This window comes from Nematolebias whitei, chromosome 10, assembly GCF_014905685.2.
Source record: "Nematolebias whitei isolate Nwh7 chromosome 10, NemWhi1, whole genome shotgun sequence".
Classification (NCBI taxonomy): Eukaryota; Metazoa; Chordata; class Actinopteri; order Cyprinodontiformes; family Rivulidae; genus Nematolebias; species Nematolebias whitei.
The window spans coordinates 9250197-9271612 of NC_056507.1; the positions used below are offsets into that span (position 1 = coordinate 9250197).

Consider the following 21416-nt stretch of genomic DNA (forward strand, 5'->3'; position numbering starts at 1 on the left):
TGATGGATGGATGAAGATGGATGGACAGATGTATGATGGATGTGATGAATGGAGGATGGACAATAATGGATGGACAGATGTATGAAAAATTCTGGGCTCAGCTGGTACAGATGGATGATGTATGGTTGGATGAATGGAGGATGATAGATGGATGATGACTGATGATGGACAGATGTATGATGGATGTTTGATGGGACAGATGGATGGAAGATTATGGGCTCAGCTGGTACGGAGACCAAACAACCCACAGATCCAAACGGACCAATCAGGAGGCTCCATACACACAAACAGGTAGGGCTGGATATCATTCAAAAATTTTTAATACCTGTACCGGTACCTTCACTTCGATGTTGGTTCCTGAACGGTACTTTTCCCGGTGCCAGTTTTATAATTAATATAAATTCTAACATGAAGAAAATTACGTTACAGATTACAGTACAAAGCTTGAGTTTTTTTTTTTTTTACTTTGTTATTTTTACATTCCAAACAGTTTTCTTACATAAAAAATAATTCCCAGGTCAAAAGAACAGTTGTAAACCAGTGACACGTCAGTGTGTAACGCTCAACGCTACACACTTTTCACTTAACAGTTTTTCTTCAGAAAAATCAACATGTCTGCTTTCTCTGGACACAAACAAGCCCGCTCGTGGCTGATGGTGTCCCCAGGAGTAGAAAATGTTCGCTCTGAGGGTGTGGATGATGCTTGCACACACAGATACCTGGTTGCCAAGTCCGATAGCATTGGCATGGTGTCCCTTGCATTCCACCACCAGGTCACTGGATTCACAGAGGTTCGGGTTGATGGCAGACTTCTGTACCACTTTATCTCTTCCTGAATCTTCTCTGTGGTGCTAAAAGTGTTCTCTTGTTTTATTTCAACTGCCATGTCCTCTTCAGCAAACAGCTCCCCAAGACCAGAGAGCTTTGGCTTCTTCTGGAAACAGAAGGAGGAAAAATAAAGACAATCAGAATAGATGCCAACAAGAAGGTTTTGTTTTGAAAATGCAATGGGGGTAGGGGGGGTCAGAACACGGTGTCTTTGTATACTTTTATTTTTACCAGTGTTGCTACTGCAGCTGTAGCGTCTTCATCAGACCAGTCCTGATCACCAGCTGTCTCTTCAAGCTCCTGTTTGATCTGCTGGGCCAGGATCATCCTTACACCTTTATTCTATGTTCAGTAGATTATGTGAGTCGTATAAACTGATCTACAATGGAAGAGGAATAAAATATTATCAACAATAAATACACACCTGTTGTGAGGTCCTACTTATCAGCTCCTCTTCTAGCCTGGTCCACACTTCATCGGCCACTTTTGTCTTGAATCTTGGATCTAAGGCTGTGCCCTCCTCCAAGAACTGCCTGATGATCTCATCCTGCAAAAAAAAAAAAAAAAAAACATAGTATAGTTAGGTCTGTCGCGATGATAAATTTTGCTGGGCGATTAATTGTCTCAGAAATTATAGCGATAAACGATAATATTGTTTGAAATTTGACAATAATTAGTAATTGTCAAATTTAATTAGAAATGTTTGCCAATTTGTTTTGCATGTAGTACTTTTCCCCACCACCGGATGGCAGTATAAGACAGTTTGAACCAAAGGATGGATAGTGAGGGAGCAAGCAGCGTTGTCTAAGGAAAATGGGAGGGAGGCCCTTTGACGTGACGTGGGCTGTCTCCTTCCTTTCTTTGGTTCTCAAAATGGTGGATGCTCTGTGTGGTTTGAGCTCTTTAGCATAGCATTTTTCACAAAAACCTTTTAATAATTTTTTTTTAAAAATCAGTAAACAAGTTCTCAGCTTCTTTTTGCAGAGAAAAACGATGCTTTATACGAAGGCACGAGTTTCATGGGCTTCGACAAGATGGAGGTTTTTCCCCCGAGGTTGGCCTGTTAGCTTAGCTCGTAGCTTAGCTTCTCAGCTTAGCTGCTTTTAACAATCCAAAAACGCGATTTTGGACAGTTAAAATGGATTTTAAAGCAAAAAGAGAAAAGGAAGGGTCAGTGAAGAGCACCGGAGTTGAACCTTGTCATCCAGTGTCCAGCAGAAAGAGACACGAAGAAATGATAAAGCCGATAAATGAAAATGAGGTTGATAATTTTCATTTAATATGAAATTAACTGATTTATTGTTTATTGTGACAGGCCTAAGTATAGTAGTCATGATGTCTCAGTATATCTAATGAAAACAAGAGAAATCTACAGGATTATTTATGCTACATACTTGGTATCTTTTTGAGAGGTCACCCCAAATCTTGTCCTTGATGGTCTGTGTAAAGGAGGAGTCCTCATCAGTAACTGTGAAGTGAAGTTGGAGTTTCCCCAAGATGGGCAGAATCTGGCCCAGAGTTGGACTCTTTTCAGCAGAGACGCAGATGGTTGAAGAATAGAGCATCTTCATAACTCTGACAAACTGTTCTGCTTTTCTATAATCATCATCAGAAAGTCTCTCCAGGCTGAAAAAAATGGACACGTTGTATTAGCTAGACCAAAAACAACTGGACTTTTGTTTTGTAGAAAACGTTTCGCTTCTCAATTAAAAGAATGGAGAGTGTGAGGTTCAAGTTATGAAGCGGAGCTAACTACCGTATTTTCCACTGTACATATTGCAACCCCCCCCCCCCCCCAATAAGTCCAAATATGTCTAATGAAGTGGAAAAATCCATAAATATGTTGCTTCACCGTATGCGTCGCATCTATTATGCATCACTGCTGACGCGTCGCATTTGTTACGAGTCACCGCTGACAACCCGGAAATGTGGGCCGGTGTTGTGCCAAAAATCAATGGGCTGCCAAATATTGGCCGCGGGAGCGTGCACGGGAAGACTAACAATTTAACAAGATTAACACCTAAAAACATTTATTAGTTTGTTCGACATTATAGTAAAAGGTGTGTCTCAGTCTAACTTTTGCTTAATAAATGCACTTGAGTGGTCAAATCAGCAGCATTTTCAAAAGCTGACGCGCGAAAACATGAACGAAAGAGGGCGACTCGCTGTCCATTTCTTCGAAATTTAACACGATAACCACCTAAAAGCAATTACTTTTAGCTCGACTTTATAATAAAGATGCGTCTCAGTTGAACTTTTACTTAATAAATGCACTTTGACAGTTAAATCAGCTGCATTTCGCCGGGGCAGCACAGTGAAATGAAGCGGATTCGGTTGCTCCAGGCAGATGACGGTGGGAGCCTAGGGCAAGCTGATTGTGTCATTAATAGCCACTTTTACCCATTACATGACACAACGGCAAGCCACACTACTCGAGTGCCATCTATAGCTGGTGAAAATGGTAGTGTTCAATTTTTTCAGTCAGAATGAATGAAAATGGTCATATCTCAGTCAAAAATTGGTTTATAAATATGTTGCTTCAGCATACAAATCATAGGGCATGCAAATTATGCAAAAAAAAAAAACGACTTATAGGGTGAAAAATATGGTAATCTCTAATTACCCCATCACTAGGGGGTTTGTCTGGAGTCTTTTGTTAGTCTGAGACACACTGGAGCCACTCTGGTGAGTGACACATGGCTGAAATTCCTGATAGATGTGAAAATGAGGTGAAGGAAGCCGTTTATGTAAAAACAGAGAAACCATCTTTTTACATCAACCACCTCCTTCACCTCATTTTCACACCTATCAGGAATTTCAGCCACGTGTCACTCACCAGAGTGGCTCCTGTGTGTCTCAGACTAACAAAAGACCCCAAACGAACCCCTAGTGATAAGACAATCTATTAAAGCTCAGCTTCAACTAGAACCCCACACTCTCCATTCTTTGAATTGAGAAAGCTCCTCTGATAAGAAGCAAAACGTATTTTACAAATAAAGTTCAGAACTTTTTTAAATTCACATTGGTAAAGAAATAAGGCAATATCAATGTCCACTGTCCAAATACCCGTCCTTCTCCATCGTTTCTTTTAACCGAGGGTCCATGGAGGCCGCCTGGATCGCAGGAAACTGCTCCAGAAATCGCTCCACCATCAGGAACAGGCTGTTCCACCGGTTCTCCACATCTAAAACGACATCATGTTCTGGAAGACCTAGAGACAGACAGCGTGTGCGTGGTTGTCAAACTAGTGGTGTATTTGTAGTAATAGTTCAATAATTGATTTAGCCATATAATTTTGCAGTTTAGTCCACTTTTAGAGTTCTCCTAACCGAGAAGACGCTGCTTGTCTTTAAGGACAGGCTCAGCCAAGCTGCACCGCTTTAACCACAACACCATAGCTCGGATTCTACCTGCCCACTTTGAGACGAGAGGTATCCACCTTATTCTGCAAGAGCGTATGTGGGCTGCCATGACAGACAGGTACCGCCCCTTCCCGGTTTTATACTTCCGGTGAGCTAAAGCGAGAGGCACTTTTGCTAATGACAGGCACTTTTGCTAATGACAAATTCTAGTAATTTGTGCTGTAGCAGGAGGCTTAAACAATTCTAATATGAGTTCGGGTTCAACTTGTGCTGTTGTTGGCTGTCACAACAGCTCCAGAAAACTGAAAGACGAGCTAGAAACGTATTGTTTTGCACATCAACAACTTCGAAAGGCCTGTGTGTGCCCAGCGCGTTACGAACTGCACTCCATGCCGAGGAAGGAGGATCGAAAACGAGCGTGGCTGGCAGCTTTAAAACTCAAATACCCCCCGAAGAGAGTTTATGTTTGCTCCTTTCATTTTATTGATAAAAAGCCCACAGAGCTTCACCCCGACCCGGAGCTCTATCTGGGCTATGACCGGGCCCCACCAAAGAAAAGAAGGCAGCTCATCCGGACCACTGTGAGCCAGACAGCTTCCAGCAACATCGACAAAACGGCCGAATCTGTTCCCGGTGAGTGAAATTGAAAATGTGATTTGTCCCCGCTTCACATTTTAATCATGCTTAGCTCTTATCTTTTACTGAATTATATTATTATTAATGTTATAATTGTAATGTTATAATTACTATACTGTGGATGGTGTTAGCATCAGCGCTAGCTGGTTGCAGTGTTATTGTGGATGTTAGTGTATTATTAATTTAATTCCAAAATACTTTATCACTAAGAGAAAGTACTTGATTGGCAGCCAAATCCAAATCTTAAAGACAAAGTGGTTAGTAATTAACATCAGTAGCATGCTAGCAGAGATGTATATGATTTCATGTAACTGTCCGAGAATAGCTTTTTATTTAGCAACCTGGTAAAATTCAGCCCCCAGGGCTGTAAAAGTCTTGGGATTTTGTTAATAAAGAATATGTTGAGTTATTAGAGGCAGGTTATTTGAAACAGACACAGCTGAAAAAAAAACTTATTTTAAACTCTTTAAAGAAAAAGCTTAAATGCAACCTAGCTCCAACTGATTTTTTTAAGGATGAAAAACTAAAATCTAATCACAATATTTTGATATTATAGCATAACTTGATGGGGCTTAGGAAAATTTAAGGGGGCTAAAGCCCCACTAAAACAGCACTATTGACATTTAAGATGTATCATGTGTGTACGAGTGTGGAATTACAAATTTCCTTCCTAAAACGTAATAAGGTAAGTGACACTTGACAGGTTGTGTTACGCTGATTTGATTTTGTATTTTTGTGTTATTCAGAGTGCACCGTAGATTCACCGTCAGTCATCCCAGACCTGGCTAGCGTCTCCACACAACCTCCTGGGCCACATCTGCACTCAGTCCACACACAGTGGGAGGACCCTTCGCTAAAAGATCATCATCAATACTGCAACACGTCTGGCAGAAAAGATGTCCAGGACAAGACGACTCAGTGTGATGAAGTTGCATTTTTTCTTCTACAAAATGACGCAGACGCTTTGCTGTACACTGGTATAGCGTTAGAAACATTTAACACTCTTGTGTCAGCACTGGAAGGAGATGACAACAATGAATTTACAATGCCTGTACAAGATCAAGTCCTTATAACACTTATGAAAATAAAGACTAATCGTGTCTGCAGCCCTTGAGTTGATGTTATACTGCTGCTCTGCCTTGTGGTGTCTGAAGTTTATCATGCTTAGACGTTTGGGTTGAAGATTCTTTGCTGTCCCAGCATTCCACCTGCGCTGCTCATCTGTACATGCTAGCCCCGTCTTTCCACTGATCACAGCATTCTGGACCTGTAACAATTTAACAGACTTCAGCTATCACTGCTCCTAATAAAATGAAACAAGTTATTTACATCCCTGCTGTTGTCATTTATTTTTTCCTTTTCTGTAAATGTTAGGTTGCCTTGCATCCAGTCTGTACTTTTTTAAAAACAAATAATATAAAAATACTGTACAGCCTTTTTAATGTTTAATTTTTTGTGACAGTAGATCACAGGCTGCACAATGCTCTGGCTTCCACATGTAAACACAGGCAGACAGGAAGCTCACAGCTTTCGCCCAGTTCAGTGATTCTGATTCAGTGATGTAAATATTCTGATATCCAGATAAGTGATATACCTTCCACAGAATAGCTGCCGCATGACTGCATGATTTTCCCAATCCGGCGATACAGGAACAGCCGACCGTTTCTACCACTCCACTTTCTCTGAGCATGACCCATGCTAAGTGTTTAGCTTGACCAACGCTCTGGCTCGGCTCAACAGCTGCTTTCAGAAAGATAAAGTCGCCTTGTTTCATGAGCAAAACTGTATCTATTTTGTTGCTGTGGAGGTAATTATACGCCTCTGTGCTTTTATAATTCCGCAATTCCTCGCCATCGACGCCTTCAGAAAAAACAAGGTAATTAATAATATTGATGTAGGTAATTCCGGGCCATGATTTCATATCATCTACCCAGTCCGTGAGAAATGATGGGTGAGACACAGTTAACGACTTATCTTCGCAGCTTTTTAAAACATCCTTGCAATGTATCCACCTCTGATGTGCTGCCATTTACTTCAGGTAAAGGAAACTTTTGTGTCAAAAACATTAAATTGCTAGCAAGTGTGTTAACCCACAAACGTAAACAACAGCGCGGGATCGCGGGCGGAAGTAAACAACCGGCTTCCGCTATGAATTATGGGTAGTGGCGCCAAATCCGGAATAAGGTGGATAGTGTACAGCTTTTGAGCAGCAATGTTTAGAGCATGAGCAAAGCAGCCAATTTTTCTAATGCTCATCTTTTTCACCGCTACATCCATATTAGCTGCATTGTCTACAGTGATCGCAACAACTTTTTCCATTATATTGAATTCATCAAGAATATCCCCTATCTCCTCAGCTATCACATGCCCCGTCTGTGATGTGTAGACTGCCCTGGTGTGCAGGATTTTCTCGTTCATGGTATCCTCTCTCACAAAGTGGACTGAAACAGTCAAGTAATGGTCTTGTGCCACACTGGTCCATCCATCCGCGGTCACGGCCACATCTTTGACGTCTTCCAATTCTCTCTTGACATTTTCCTTCTCTACTGCATACCATGCTGGTAAGAGTGTATTCGACAGCATGTCTCTGCTGGGGGACTGATACATGGGGTTTAGGACTCTTATCAGCTCCCTAATTGACACAGAACACAAAACATAAAGAATAACATGGTTGTGTTATTATTGCTCAAAAACCATTATCTAGGCAGAGAGATCTGCTCAACAATATCATTTACAGCTTACTTACCTCCACCATGGAGCCTCCAATGTAGAAACAGGAAGCAAACTTTTAACAACAAAGTTTGTGACTGCCCTGTGCCAGTGGTCCTCATCTCGCTTTTCTGCGGTCAGCTTTCCTTTTTCTGCCAGAGTGAATGGATTCACACTGACTGGCCTTGTCCTCATCACGTCAGGGTCAAAGGCTCCTGTGAGGAGAGCGAGAACGAACATAAACATAACGTGTGGACATTAGATGAACTGTTTAACCAGCCGACCCGATGGATGAGCACATTTTTACAAGCAAAGCTTCATCCGTTACTGTCCATCTATAGTTAAGCTTTTAATTGAGCTAGCTACATAAATAAATCTACACACAAATAATATCTTAAATTAAGAAATTAGTGTGTAGCTTCATTATATTAAAATAAAATAAAGTGTGTAGCTAAACTATGTGTAGCTTTAGTTTATTTTAATGACCACACTTTTTCACTCTACTACTATCTTTACTTACTCTGTTCAACCCGTTTGTATTTGTAATTATTTTTTCTATCCTTAACATGTGTTTTTGTCTTTCAGGTACACCTGGACCTACACCTGGACCTACCATTCTGTGTTCGTTTGTCTCTCCTTCGTGTCCTCTCAAACCAAGCAGATGACTGCTTGTCCTGAGCCTGGTTCTGCTGGAGGTTTCTTCCTTTTAAAAGGGAGTTTTTCCTTTCCACTGTTGCCACTGTGCTCGCTCAGGATGGGAGACTGCAACGAAGCCAAGATTCAACTTGTCTGCTGGATTCTATAGATAGAGAACTTTACTAAATTGTCTTTTATGTATGTGAATGTTCCTGTAAAGTGCCCTGAGATAACTTTGTTGTTCTTTGGCGCTATATAAATAAACTGAATTGAATATGGATCCTAGTTTAACTCACCTCGCGATGCACGTATTAAGTTACAGTGACGTTAACAAACGTAAAGTTATCCTGATGCATGTTCAATAATCCAGGTAGAAAAATCTAAAAAAAAGTAACGTAAGGTACATAAGTAATCTAAAAAAAAAAAAAAAAACGTAAACGTACCAGCTGAAATCCCGGAAACAGAGCTGTCCTCGGTGCTCTCGGATGAAGAGGAGTCCGGTCGTGGAGATGTAGAATCAGACCGTCCAGGATCTGCCACGGGCTGAGAGGAAGATGGCTGCGGTCCGCTCTTCTTCGAGTCAAACACGGAGCTACTTTCCGCTCGTAAATCGATTCCGTGCACGATCAGGTGCCTCATCAAATTAGTCGTGTTGCCGGTCTTAACAGGGATGTCTTTTTTGCATATGTTGCATCGAGCATTGTTGGCATCAATTTTTCTAAAATGCAGCCACACTTTTGACCTTTGTCGCATTTTTTAAGCGGTTCGACTACACACGTTCACAACACAAACACACGTGAACCATATCTGTGGGCGTAACCACGTGTCACGTTACAGCCAATCACCGATTGACACAGAGAGGCGAGGCTTGTTTTGATACCCAAGTATTTTCTCAATGTTTGGAAGTGTTGCACATATTTTAGCAGAAAATGTGTGAAAAGTCAAATTTCCTTGAATTAGATACAAAATTTATTAGGAATAAAACCTTGATCTTTTTTTTTCTATTTTGAAATTATACATTTGCAAGAAAAACTTGAAAACTTCCAGCACTTTAGCCTTAAAAAAAAAATTAAAAAAAAATAAAAATAATATATATATATATATATATATATATATAAACTCTCATGCTCATAAAAACTGATCAATTAAAAATTTGCTAGGTCAAATGTACAAAAAAAAGTCTGAATATTCTCTAACCTAAAAGTTGTAAATTTCCAGGGAGGGAAAGACAAAAACAAATTAATAATAAAAAATAATACTTGAAATCTATACAAACACAATAAAAGTCAATATTTGTTTCTTCCAACCAACCTGTCACCAACTCATGCCATGATTTATACAGGCTCGTGTTGAAGTTTTTACTTGAAACTACGTTATTTAAGCCGTAAGTTAACTTTTTACCTGTGGACAATAATTATTGTAGCATTTGACAGGCGCTAGAGCTCGTGTGACGTCACTCTTTACACGCATTACTCCGCCCCTTTGTAGGAGCGCATCCTGCGTCGCCGCCATATTGGATGGGTCTCTCCTGGAACACAAAGCGAGCAGCTATGCCTGTATTTTTATTGATTATTGATTTTATTGACTGGTTTACTAATTTATACTTTCAAGAAGCACCCAATAATTTTGCACCCAGTAGATTTTGAGGTGCGCTTTATTTATATTAGATTGTATTGTTTTAGGATTGTATTATTAATTCAACCTTTATATAGACAGGTTAATCCCATTGAGCCTCCAGGACTCATTCACAAGAGAGACCTGATTTCTTACCAAAGAATGACGACAACAATGGATAACAATGACAACAATAGACTGTCATAAAATATGCATACAAATTTAAATTTCTCTCTCCCTTTTTTTTTAACAAATCAAAAACAAAATGGCAACCAAAAGGACAATTAAAGAGGAATAATAGCAAAAAACAAACAAAAAAACCCAAATAAAAAAAAACAGCTGGATTATAAAGCGATTTAGAAAACTAAAAAAACTACAAATGGGAACATTTCTGCATTGGTTTTTGCCAGGAACTTAAGAGTTTTAAAGTTACTTGGAGAGGTCGAGGTCTTTCAGAGCCATTAGAGCCATTGCTATCTCTGTAACAATAATATATATATATATGTAACAGTTGTGTAACCTGTCCTGTTATAAACACTCTCAGAGGCCAGTGGGTTGGATGAGGTAGCACTTTACTGTAAATGAGTGGTTCAGAGTGTAAACATAGTGTGGTCAGCTCCTCTACTGGCACAAATATCACAGCAGAGCCTTAGGAAGACTGTGTTAGTATTTTAAATATCTGTTACAATGACATATAACAATATTCTTTTTAACATTTGATCGTATAATGGTTTTAGAATTAATGTTTTACAATAAATCTAATACAATCTGCCATCCATTTTTTTCAATGAAATAAGAAATTAGAAAAATCAAAAAAGTCCATGCTCAATAATCCAGGTATGCAATCCAACAATTTTCAGTCATGTCATCTGGACAGTTTCTTTTTTTTTTTTTTTTTTTTGCTGAAACGTTTCACCTTCCATCTGGAAGGCTTTTTCCTACTGTTTCCTTGACCGATTGGTTTCTCTGGGGTGCTACAGTATTAATAAAGCTGTAATAGGTCGTGTAGTTTAACAATGCAAGGTTTGAGAATAAAATGTGTCAAGTTTTTCGAGTGAAATCCGCGCAATCAACCGTCAAAACAACAACAACCGGAAGTAGTAGTAGTAGTCGGCTTCAGCTACGCAGTTTTTGTGGGCTAGGGCAGAGTTACGTTATTTGTTCCATTCTCTAAAGGACAGACGCACAGAAGTGACGTCATCTAAGTTGTTGCCTGCGGTCGGTACGCCAACATCGTCTCTGCTCACGCATCTGTCAGAGGACATTTAAATGGCGTCTCAGCAGTGTTGCGTAGCTCCGTAAAAACTGTTATTCGTACAACCAGCGTCCCAGTTAGTGTTCGGCTCAATCTCTCTGCCCCCAAACCGCAGTTTATCCTTCCCAATAGTTCGCAAAGTCACAAAAGATAAAAATAATGAGCGACGAGGAGGACCTCTTGCAGAAAGTCCGAACCAGGTTCGATGATCTGTGCCGAGTCCTGAACATGGACGAGGAGGCGAGTACCGAGGCGTGGAAGAGCTACGAGAACATCAGCAGGACCTTCACCCTGGAGGTAAGTCCACTCTCTTGTCTAATCCGCGTGGTTCTGCCAGCGGTGTGTGCTCACTCTTCACCCCGGACATCGGTGTTCCTCCTCCGGCAAGAGGGGCTTTGCGCTGTCCGCGGCTTCAGCAGGCGGAACCAACCGGTCATCACATGGACCTGCTCACCTGGAAGAGACCAGTTCAGTTCCTGCTTCTGTCCCAATTCATCCACCTGAACCAGCCAGACCCCAGACCGGGTCTGCGCACAGAACGAAGCTGAACTGGAGGGACCAGGAGACACAGAACCAGTTTAAACCCCAGTTTCAGATCAGAGATACAGATGTTCTGAGCAGTTCAGAGTCAACCATTCAGAACTTGAACCCATCACAGCTGGACTGAAACAGAAGGTTTATGTTTTAGACCAGGTCCAGATAGACTTACCAGATCTGGACTTTCAAAGTCCTCAGATAAATAACGTTATTAACTTAATTTTTATGTATGTGAATGTTTGTGTACAGTGCCCTGAAATGACTTTTGTTGTGACTGGGTGCGATAAAAATTGAATCGAATTGAAAAATGTAAGAACAGTTTCAATTCAATTCAGTTTATTTCTAAAGCTCCAAGTCCCAACAGAAGTTATATATATATATATATATATATATATATATATATATATATATATATAAGGAAGATTGTGTTGAATCTTCACTTCATCACAGTCTCCCATCCTGAGCAAGCACAAAGGCAACAGTGGAAAGGAAAAACTCCCTTTTAACAGAAAGAAACCTCCAGCAGAACCAGGCTCGGGCTGATCGGCCATCTGCTTCGACCAGCTGAGGTTTAAGAGGACAGGAAGGAGAAACAGACAAACACAGAATGACAGGTCCGAGTGTAGTACATGTTTTTATTATTAGGATGAAACATGAAAAGCTCACATCAGAACAGATTGTCATCAAAGGCCTAATGTTCCTTGAAGGAATGCATATCGCCCGCCGCCTTTCATGCTAGAGTTTTAGTCTGAGATGATGGAAATGCAGCTGTTTTCATCAAACCTTGAACGTCATGTGACATAAGATCTGAACAGTATGTGTTCGGTATCAGTCTTGGATACTACCATGCCAAGTCTCGGCTCAGTTTCTGTGAAACTAATTTGTAGCCATTGTTGTGCTTTCTAAGGTCAGCTGGATGTGTTAGCATCCTGAAATAGGTTTAAAATGTAATCACGTTAAATGTATTCATTGATTATTCCCTGAAACGTTCAATAAAAATCTACTGGTAGTTCATAAGAAATTTTGCTAACAGTCAACACAAACCAAATCAGACTGACAGAAGTCCTCCTGTTGGTCTCCTCTCTCTCTGGGTGCAGGGCAGTGAGCTGCACTGGTTGGCCTGCGCCCTGTACATGGCCTACAGGTCCTCGGTGCCCACAGTGGGGAAAGGGATCGCTGAGGGGAACTACGTGTCGCTGACCAGAATCCTGCACTGCTCAGAAATCAGGTTTGTTTCATAACTAATGTAGAAATCCAGTACGAGTGATTCTCCTGCTGTCTGCTGCAACGCTTTCCTCCCATCGACTTTAACAAAGATGGCTGAAGGGTTGTTCAGAACTGAAGCCGAAATGTTCGTTGTTTGTGATGTGTGTTTTATTTTTAAAGCCAGAGTCTGCTCTCTCAGGCTGTGGGGCTCTAGCATCAAAACAAAAGTCCTGCTGATACACCCTCCTTACTCGCTAACAAGCATATGACACTTTCCTTTAAGTCTAATTGTAGACTAAAAGATAGTCTTAACCAGAAAAATTACATTTTCTGTGAAAATATAGTGTGAATGCATGGGTGACTGCTGAAATTTGCCACTTAAGCTGAAACTGTGCTAAATGTTAAATGTAGGAAGATGCTAGCTAAATGTTAAAAATAGAAAAAACACTAGTTACTGTAGCAAAAATAAAAAAAATAGAGAACTGTGTATTCCTAAATTAAAAAAATGTCTCAACAGTAGCTAAATAAGTAGCTAAAACCTAAAAGTAGCAAATAGGCAGCTAATCTCAAAAGTAGCAAAAAACTAGCTAAATGCTAAAAGTAACAAAAAGCTAGCTAAAAGTATCAAAAGGTTATCTAAAATCACAAAAAAATTGAAGGAAGAAAGTGTTATTGTCATCATTGTATGTTTCTATACAATGTTGAAATTTGTGCTCTACATTTAACTCGTCACATGTGAGATACACCCAAGTGGAGCAGCGGGAAACTATGTAAGCACCCGTTGAGCTGTTAGGGATTAAGTGCCTTGCTCAAGGACACCACAACATGTGGACATAGCGGAGAGTTGAAATTGACATTCTGGTCCCAAGTCACATCACAAGTTACATCACAGCTGCCCTTAAAAATATAGCATTGACAATAGCAGTATTAAAATGAACAGTAGTAGAATTAGCATTAGCAGAATTGGTTAGTAAAATTAGCATCAACAGTACTGTTGTTATTAGTAGAGGAATTGGTATTAGCAGTGCTAGTATTAGCTGTAGGAGAATTAGCATGTACTACCATTAGCAATTCTAGTATTAGCAGAAGTATGAAGCAGGTTTTAAATAGAAAACTGTTTTTTAAGGGTTTAAAGATTGACTGGAAAAATGTTTGTGAAAAAGGTAAATATTTACGAAAGTATGAAAATTAATCAACTGATTCACCGTGCAGCCCACTTTAATAATAATAATAATAATAATAATGTCATCACATATGAATGATTAAAAAAAAAGAACAAAGAGTCTGGAAGAAGTTAAATGCCAATAAACATATGAAAAAAAAATGGAGGAAAAAAAAATTGTGTGAGTGCTGACTCAGCAAAATTTGAATAGTATTTTCATTTTTTAGACAGAAATGTTATCAGTTTATATGGAGGGGCGGAGCTTCTAGGGGCACCTGTTCATTGTGGCTTCAACTTCCAGGTTCCAGTTGTGTGTTTAGTTCTGATGAATCTCGTTGCTTCCAGCCTGATCGAGTTCTTCAACAAGCTGAAGAAGTGGCAGGACATGGCCAACCTGCGGCAGGACTTCCGTCAGAGTACCGACAAGCTGGAGAGAGATTTCACCGTGTCGGCCGTCATCTTCAGGAAATACGTCCCCATCTTCAGGTCCATCTTCAAGGCCCCGACGGAGGAGCCGCCACGCGTCTACCGCAGCCGCAAACAGAGGTGGGACCGTGTGAGCTCTGCTGCATGTTACTGTATATTTAAACCTTATTCTGAGTAATTCCAAAACATAAAACTTTTGATCAAAACATTATTTATCAAAGAGTATCAGTCATTTATCACATTGCTAGAAAGTTATTTTCAACCAGAAAGACAAATAAAATCCACTTTACAGTCCATTTCATTTTACCATTAAAACAAATGTGAAAAACAACTTTGATTTCAAACTTTTAACATAAAAGCAATTTACAGTAAGGTTGGTGTTTTTTCTGTGTCTTCACAGCTAATTATCATGAAGGGCTACAATTGAGATTGTTTTAACACTGACTGCCAAAATTAAAGGATTAAGAGTGCAAGGATTAATCACAGACATTTCAGATGAACTAAGGAAAATAAACAGACATTGTTAAAAAAGTTTTAGTTCGATATAATAACCAGTAAATAAATTGCAGTTTAATTGCAGCTTGTGTTTTCTGGGTGGAAAGGCTCCCACATACTCAGGTGTACTGTGTATACTCTGTGAGCTGCGTGGACGCTGCTCTCTGTCCACAGACGGTTGAGGCTTCGTACTCGAGCGTACGCCCTGATGGGCTGCAGCTCAGCTCTGCAGGCAAGGGGCGTTTACCTTCGGGACAAATTCAGGTCGCAAATTGGTCATTCGTTGGCACGCCTACTGTATTGATTGACAGGTCGCAGCCAAGGAGCAACAGTGTTCTGTGTTTATATGTTGTTAATAAAAAGTTCAAAAAAATAAAATAAATTAAAAAGCCATTAAACCAGACCAGGGATGAAGAAGGGGAATTTAATACATTGGTGTCGCATACAAAACAGTCCGTCGCCGGGCAGTTTATTGTGCGACACAGAGTACGCGTACGCTGTCGGACATGGCTTGCGGGCGTCTGCTTCAAGTCTAATCTGGTACGTGTGGACCTCTGCGGAGTGAAGTACATCTGAGTATGTGGGAGCCTGAAGGAGTTCCTTCAAAGCTCGTGTAGATGTGATAATTAAGTTCTGTCTGTTTTGGGGGAAGAGCATCAGTGGGGTTCCTTGCTGTATGCACCTTTTGGTTTTTTTGAAACTGATAAGACTCCCTCGGCGTCTCCGCGTCACCCTTCAACTAGGGATGAAGGTGTTTTTGAAACAGGAACTTAATTACCATTTAAGCCAGAGGGGGTCTTCACCATTGTGAGTAGTTGAAAACCAAAGGATACTGGCAGTTTTCTGGTGTGTGTGTGTGTGGGGGGGGGGGGGGGGGGGAGATTAATGTTTTAAAGCAGCCAAAAAAATGTCTCTTAGGACACTATATTCTACAATTATGTAAACTGTCTTCAAAAGTTTAAACTTAAAAAAAGATAAGTTACTTTGGTTTTCTCTAAAAGTTTAAATTCAAGTTGTGTTTATGTTAGGAAAATGAAGAATAATCATTTTGATGTGCTAAATTATTTGTGAAATAAAGCCTTAGTTAAACAGTTTTTTGTGATTTTCTTTAACAATTGAGCTGTCTTCTGTCTTAGAACGGCTCAGTTTATTGTCATTAATTGTTAAAAATATAAATTTACTGATGCAAAGTTCAATATTTATCTGGTTTAGAGGATAAGTTACGGATTTAACCGTCGTCTTGTTTGGTTTATTGCACTTCCTGTTTGTAATCTGATAAGTGTTATTTGTGGAGTACTCTCCTGCCTCTACAACTCCTAACGCGTGCGTCTGCTTTAATTATCGAGCTCCTACCTCATTCTGTCGTGTAATTTTATTTTGTTCTTTTGATTTTCCTGCTGTTATTGGTTGATCAACATTACATTGTTCAAACTTTGATTTTAGAGATAAACACTGTAACAAATACTTAAATTAATAAACAGGCTTAATCACACGAGTCCATGTTTGGCTTTTGGAAACTGCTCTGCTTTTATTGTGAAGACCACTGTTTTTCTATCAACGTTTATTACAAACCAAAATGTAAAATAACTGAAGCATTTTAATTAATTGACTATTTAAAATTAACACTGTCCTCAGAGGTTTTTGCATGTCTGCAGGTGAAATAAAAAGAAAGAAGTTATTTTGCCCTGCACCTGAAGGTGTTTAAGGAGAACCTTCTAGGATTTTATCAGTTTTTTTTTTTTTTTTGTAGCACAATCTATGGTTTTACGAGAAAACGTTTAGTTCCACAGATCTGATCGTTTCTTTGAGACAAACACAAAGAACTATCAATTTTATTAAAATATCCTTTGTTTGTGTTTCATAGACGCCATCCGTGTACCGTGAGTGAAGTCTTCAACTTCTGCTGGGTGCTGTACATCAGCACTAAAGGTAAACAGTTCCTGTGTGAAGTTTGGCAGCAAACATGCGATTTGTCGTAGTTTTCATCAGGAGAAGAGACAGAGACGAGTCTGAGCGCATCACCAGCTCAGTCTGCAGACGTGAGTCGTCCCTCATGCGGTTGTCATGTTTCCTGCTCAGGAAACTTCCCGATGATCAGCGATGACCTGGTGAACTCATACCACCTACTGCTGTGCTCCCTGGACCTCGTCCTCACAAATGCCTTGCTCTGCAACGCCCGGAAAGACCTGCTCAACCCCAGCTTCAAAGGTACGGAACACTCTCAGTGGACCCTTTGAAGGAGGATGCTCCCGGCTCCCACCGGCGCCGTTCGCTCCTCAATCACTGTTCAGACATCTCAGGATGTTCCCATCTATTGGGGAGAGTTGTACCTTCTCACAGGGGGACGATTCAGTCACTTCGGTTCACTTGGAGACACAAAACAATTAGTAAAAATTAGCCTCAAAGCTTTAAAATAAGAAGATGTCAGGAGGAAACAAGAAGCGTTAAAACTTTGTAAGTCAGATCAATGACAGAAAATATTTAGAGATTAAGTTGTACAGGAAACTAGAAACTGCAGAAATGTTGCAGGCTGCTGACGCTGCGCCCGCTTGAATTCCAACATTTATCAACTTCTGTAATTCAGGATTTCCTTTTCACAGTAATGGAAGCTGACAAAATGGCTGACGTTTTGTTGTATAAACTGTAGAAGAAGAGTAAATATTATCCAGATCAAACCGATGTGAAGCTGCTGCCAGCGGCTTTTTGGGGACACCATGGTAACGACAGTCCCTGACAGGACTCGGACACAGATAGTTCAGGCAACTGATGGTGCTGATGGGGCTGGATGTATCAGTCTGCTGGGAGCTCAGTGAACTAAATGCTCTGATCAGACAGACTGATACATTCAGCAGCCTCAGCACCATCGGCTGATGGTCAGCACACGGACAACCACCTATAAACAAACAGCATCAATTTGCTAATGTAACATTCTTTCACATTGGTGTTTCATTTTTGGAAAAAAAAAAAGTTGTTTGAAAAGCTTCAAAACAGTTTTAAAATGGGCTATAGCCGTTAGCCTAGCCTGGATGAAGGCCTCTGCCATTTTTTCCAAACCTGGTGCTCTGTGACTGATGTCACAGCTGATATCTATTGATAATCTTTAGACTGAACATCACTTCAAAAATGACCAGACTATCCCTTTAAGTCTCAACCTAAACAGTCACTGTGTGAAAACTAAGCCACATGCAAAAAAAATGAAAATTAACCGCGAAGGCTCGAATTGTCACACGTGTTAATTTGAATGTTTTTACTGTGTTTTATAGACGTACTATTATTAATACTTAGTCTTACTATTTTATAGAAGCTAGAAAGTCTTCACTTCCAAATATACAAAGAAAATGCTGAGCTTGGATACAATGAAAGTCAATGAGGGTTTGGGTGTGTGACCTCTGACCTCTGGAGGGATTTGATAGAAACTGTAGAAAAGTATAAATTGTGGGAGAAAGAAGTTTGTTTACGACAGTTTTGTTAATCCTTTTACTGCTCACTAAAAACTAAATGCTGTTGTCTATCAAGACATTTTTAACCCTTTTTTTTGTCATTATCGTAAAATGTAATAATATCAAAAGTCAGAGCGCACAATTCCTGATTGAGTCGCACGTTTTGATGTACCGTATATTTCTGAGACTTTTCAAAGCTGCAGTAAAAGTAGCAAACTGAAACTCATGACAGAAGCAGAAGCATAATGTCCTAAAAGTAATGGTGCTTTAATTCTTAGATGTTTGATGAATGAATGGAAATGCATGTCAAAACATTTTCTTTATAAAATTATAAACAAGTGCATATAAATATGTAAGTTCATTAGTTTGTTTCCGTCTGATGTGGATCGACCTGCCACCGTCGTTGGTCTCAAAGGTCTCAGAGTTCAGAACGTTTTTCTCTCCCAGGTATTATTTACAACACAGAACGTTTATAAAGTGAAATCTGCACTTCAGTAAAGGAAGTCTGCTTATCAGTCGTGTTAACGTGAAATAAATCTTAAAAAGGTGCCGGCCGGCTCACGGAAACCCAGCAGCAGTATTTGTCAGCCCTCCCTGTTGACTCTGGTGCTTCCTGACCCACCTCCCTCTCTGAGCAAGGTGTTTGCTTGAACCTGCTGAGAGGAAAATATGCCACCATGTGAGGGATGAGTCCAGTTAGGAGCTGCTGTGCATCTTAAGTATTTCACTTTGATTAAATAAATGGGAACATGTTACGTCATTGTGGCACAAAGTTCGATTTACCCGCTAAACTTCTTGTCTGTTCCATGCAGACACAGCTTTATCGTAGTTAGACACCTTTTTTCTGTCTGAATAAGGTCAGAGGTCAAAGTGAAGCAGTTTAACACTTGTTAAATCCAACCTTTAAAGAGTTTAGAAAGTTCTTATAAAAACGTAAAGCACAATGCTAGAAAATCTGAATAAAAACTATGTCCTGGTTGTTGTGGTCACCTCCGTCCTCCCTCTGTGCCCCACATCCTGCAGGGCTCCCTGAGGACTTCAGCAACAAGGACTTCAGGCCGTCCTCAGGCCCGTTCTGCTTCATCGAGCAGCTGTGCGAGCTGCATGACGGCCTGGTTCTGGAGGCCAAAGGTGTCAAAGAGCACTTCTGGAAACCCTTCATCAAGAAGCTCTTCCATAAGAGAGTCAGTCCTGCCGCCGACCACTCACAGTTAATCCTGTTTGTGCCATCGCTCATGGTTTTCTACTTCCTGTAAATGTTAAATAAGAGCTCTGTGTTCTTCAAAACGCTCAGTTCCTGTTGCAGCCTCACTCGTTGTTGAAGGTTTACGACCAACAGACGTGCAGCTGTGTTTTGAGCAGCTAGTTTAAAAGAAACACTTCCTGTTTCTGAGTTCATGGCTTAAAAAAACTATTCTAGGCTGTGTAGATTATTTCATTGCCCACTTACCCAAACATCGTGCCACCTTCGCCACTTTGGATCCACCGGAAACAAGCAGCTGAACTGAGCTTCCTCTGAAAGGTGTCAGGGCTCAGCCGTAGAGATAAGATGAGAGGAGCTCCATCATCCAGGGGGAGTTTGGAGAGGAGCTACTGCTCCTCCTCATCTAAAGGAGTCAGCTGAGGAGGTTCAGACATCTAGTTAGGACACCTCCTGGGCACCTCCCTTTAGAGGTTTTCTGCACACTGGGAGGAGACACGGGGCAGACTCTGAACTCTGCAGGAACTATTTATCCTCTCTAGTCAGGGAACACCTTGGGCTCTTCCAGGAGGACCTGATGAATGTTCCTGGGGAGAGGGAGGTCTGGGTTTCCATCCTGGACTGGATGGGTGGCCGCGTGGTTGGGTGGTTGGGCGGACGGTCGGTCGGTCAGTATTGATCTTTCCAGTGGCATAACAGGAAGTCTTGAATTGAACTTCTTGTGTGTTTTTGTCTCTTCTCAGATTCTCAGAGGAAAAGAAGACAGCCTGACTGGTTTTTTGGATCCCATGAACTTTGGGGACAGTTTGTGAGTGTTTTGGTTCAGAACCACAGATTTGGACTTTAATTCTGATAAAGTTCTGAATGATCTGATCTCCTTTCAGCCTGTCGCTCAGTCGTCTTTATGAGGAGCAAGTTTTGGCCACGGGCAGCCTGGATGAGAGGATCTTCACTGGGGAGGGAGCTAGTGAAGACATCGGGACGCCGTGGCCCTGCCTCGGTGAGGGCATGGAGAACCAGGACAGCACCACCCACAGGCTGGACACCAACCTCTCTGTAAGACTCACTTCCTGTTCAATCTTTCTTCTTCTCCTACTGTCCTAACACGTCTCTGGTCTCGCTAGGCCTCGGCTTTGAAGGTCTCGACTCCTCTGAGTGGGAGGAAGTACATCCAGGAGACCCGCCTGGCATCTCCGCTCTCAACTGCTATGAAGAGTGTTGGACGACTTCACACGCTCCTGTCAGGGACCAAACACGGGCCGAGTGCCAAGCTGACCCAGATTCTCAGGCAGGTTTCATATAGAACCAGTGAAAAACTGCTTCCAGCCTCAGATCCAGCAGCTTGTAGAAAGTTCTACAAAGAACCAAAAGTTATGAATCCAAAACTGAATGACTAAATTGAAAACAAGGTAAACTGAAGAACATCAAACAGATGCTAAAATTAGCAAAACAGTAACTAAAAATAGAAAAATGGTAGCTAACGCTAAAATTAACAAAATTGTAGTTAAAAGAAGCTCGAATGTAGCAAAACAAATGCCAATGCAAATATTAGCAAAACTGATTCGAATATTAGCAAAACTAGCTTAAAGGAGCAGAAAGGTAGCTATAAGTATCAAAATGTAGCTAAAAACTAAAAGTAGCTAAAAGCTAAAAGTAGCATTAAAATACAAAAAAGGAACAGATATTTAAAGAACAATATTTCTGAAGGAAATGAGATCTCAATGTATTTTTATGAGGAAAATATTTGTAAATAAAGGAAAAGTAGAAAAGTTCAAGTCTAAAGTCCCAGCAGCCATCTTCTGAATGAGCTGAACGTTTTGATGTATGTCCTGATGCATGCTCAATAATCCAGGTAGAAAAATCCAAAAAAGTTCAATCTGGTCCTCTGGACATTCAAAAAAACAAAAAA

The 21416-nt window shown here is 40.6% G+C and overlaps 3 protein-coding genes across 3 annotated transcripts in view; 1 reads left to right on the plus strand and 2 right to left on the minus strand.

Annotated features, from left to right (window-relative positions):
• Positions 1–518: 518 nt before the first annotated feature.
• Positions 519–4238, minus strand: LOC119416108 (zinc finger BED domain-containing protein 4-like). Its single transcript, XM_037683297.1, has 6 exons — positions 4158–4238; positions 3895–4039; positions 2223–2454; positions 1253–1375; positions 1060–1170; positions 519–934 (listed from the first exon to the last, which is right to left on the minus strand). The coding sequence occupies exons 1-6, from the start codon at positions 4222–4224 to the stop codon at positions 584–586; spliced, it is 1029 nt and encodes a 342-aa protein (XP_037539225.1). The 5' UTR covers positions 4225–4238; the 3' UTR covers positions 519–583.
• A 1597-nt stretch (positions 4239–5835) lies between these two features.
• On the minus strand, positions 5836–8976 carry LOC119415945 (zinc finger BED domain-containing protein 6-like). Its single transcript, XM_037683114.1, has 4 exons — positions 8615–8976; positions 7573–7750; positions 7218–7458; positions 5836–6093 (listed from the first exon to the last, which is right to left on the minus strand). The coding sequence occupies exons 1-4, from the start codon at positions 8922–8924 to the stop codon at positions 5836–5838; spliced, it is 987 nt and encodes a 328-aa protein (XP_037539042.1). The 5' UTR covers positions 8925–8976.
• Positions 8977–11040: 2064 nt separating this feature from the next.
• rbl2 (retinoblastoma-like 2 (p130)) overlaps positions 11041–21416 on the plus strand; it is an 18646-nt gene continuing 8270 nt past the window's right edge. Inside the window, 9 exon segments of the mRNA XM_037682611.1 lie at positions 11041–11337; positions 12675–12805; positions 14291–14491; positions 16731–16795; positions 16946–17074; positions 19330–19490; positions 20251–20315; positions 20392–20627; positions 20630–20795. Of these exon segments, the coding sequence (XP_037538539.1) occupies positions 11200–11337; positions 12675–12805; positions 14291–14491; positions 16731–16795; positions 16946–17074; positions 19330–19490; positions 20251–20315; positions 20392–20627; positions 20630–20795 (1292 nt within the window). The 5' untranslated portion in view covers positions 11041–11199.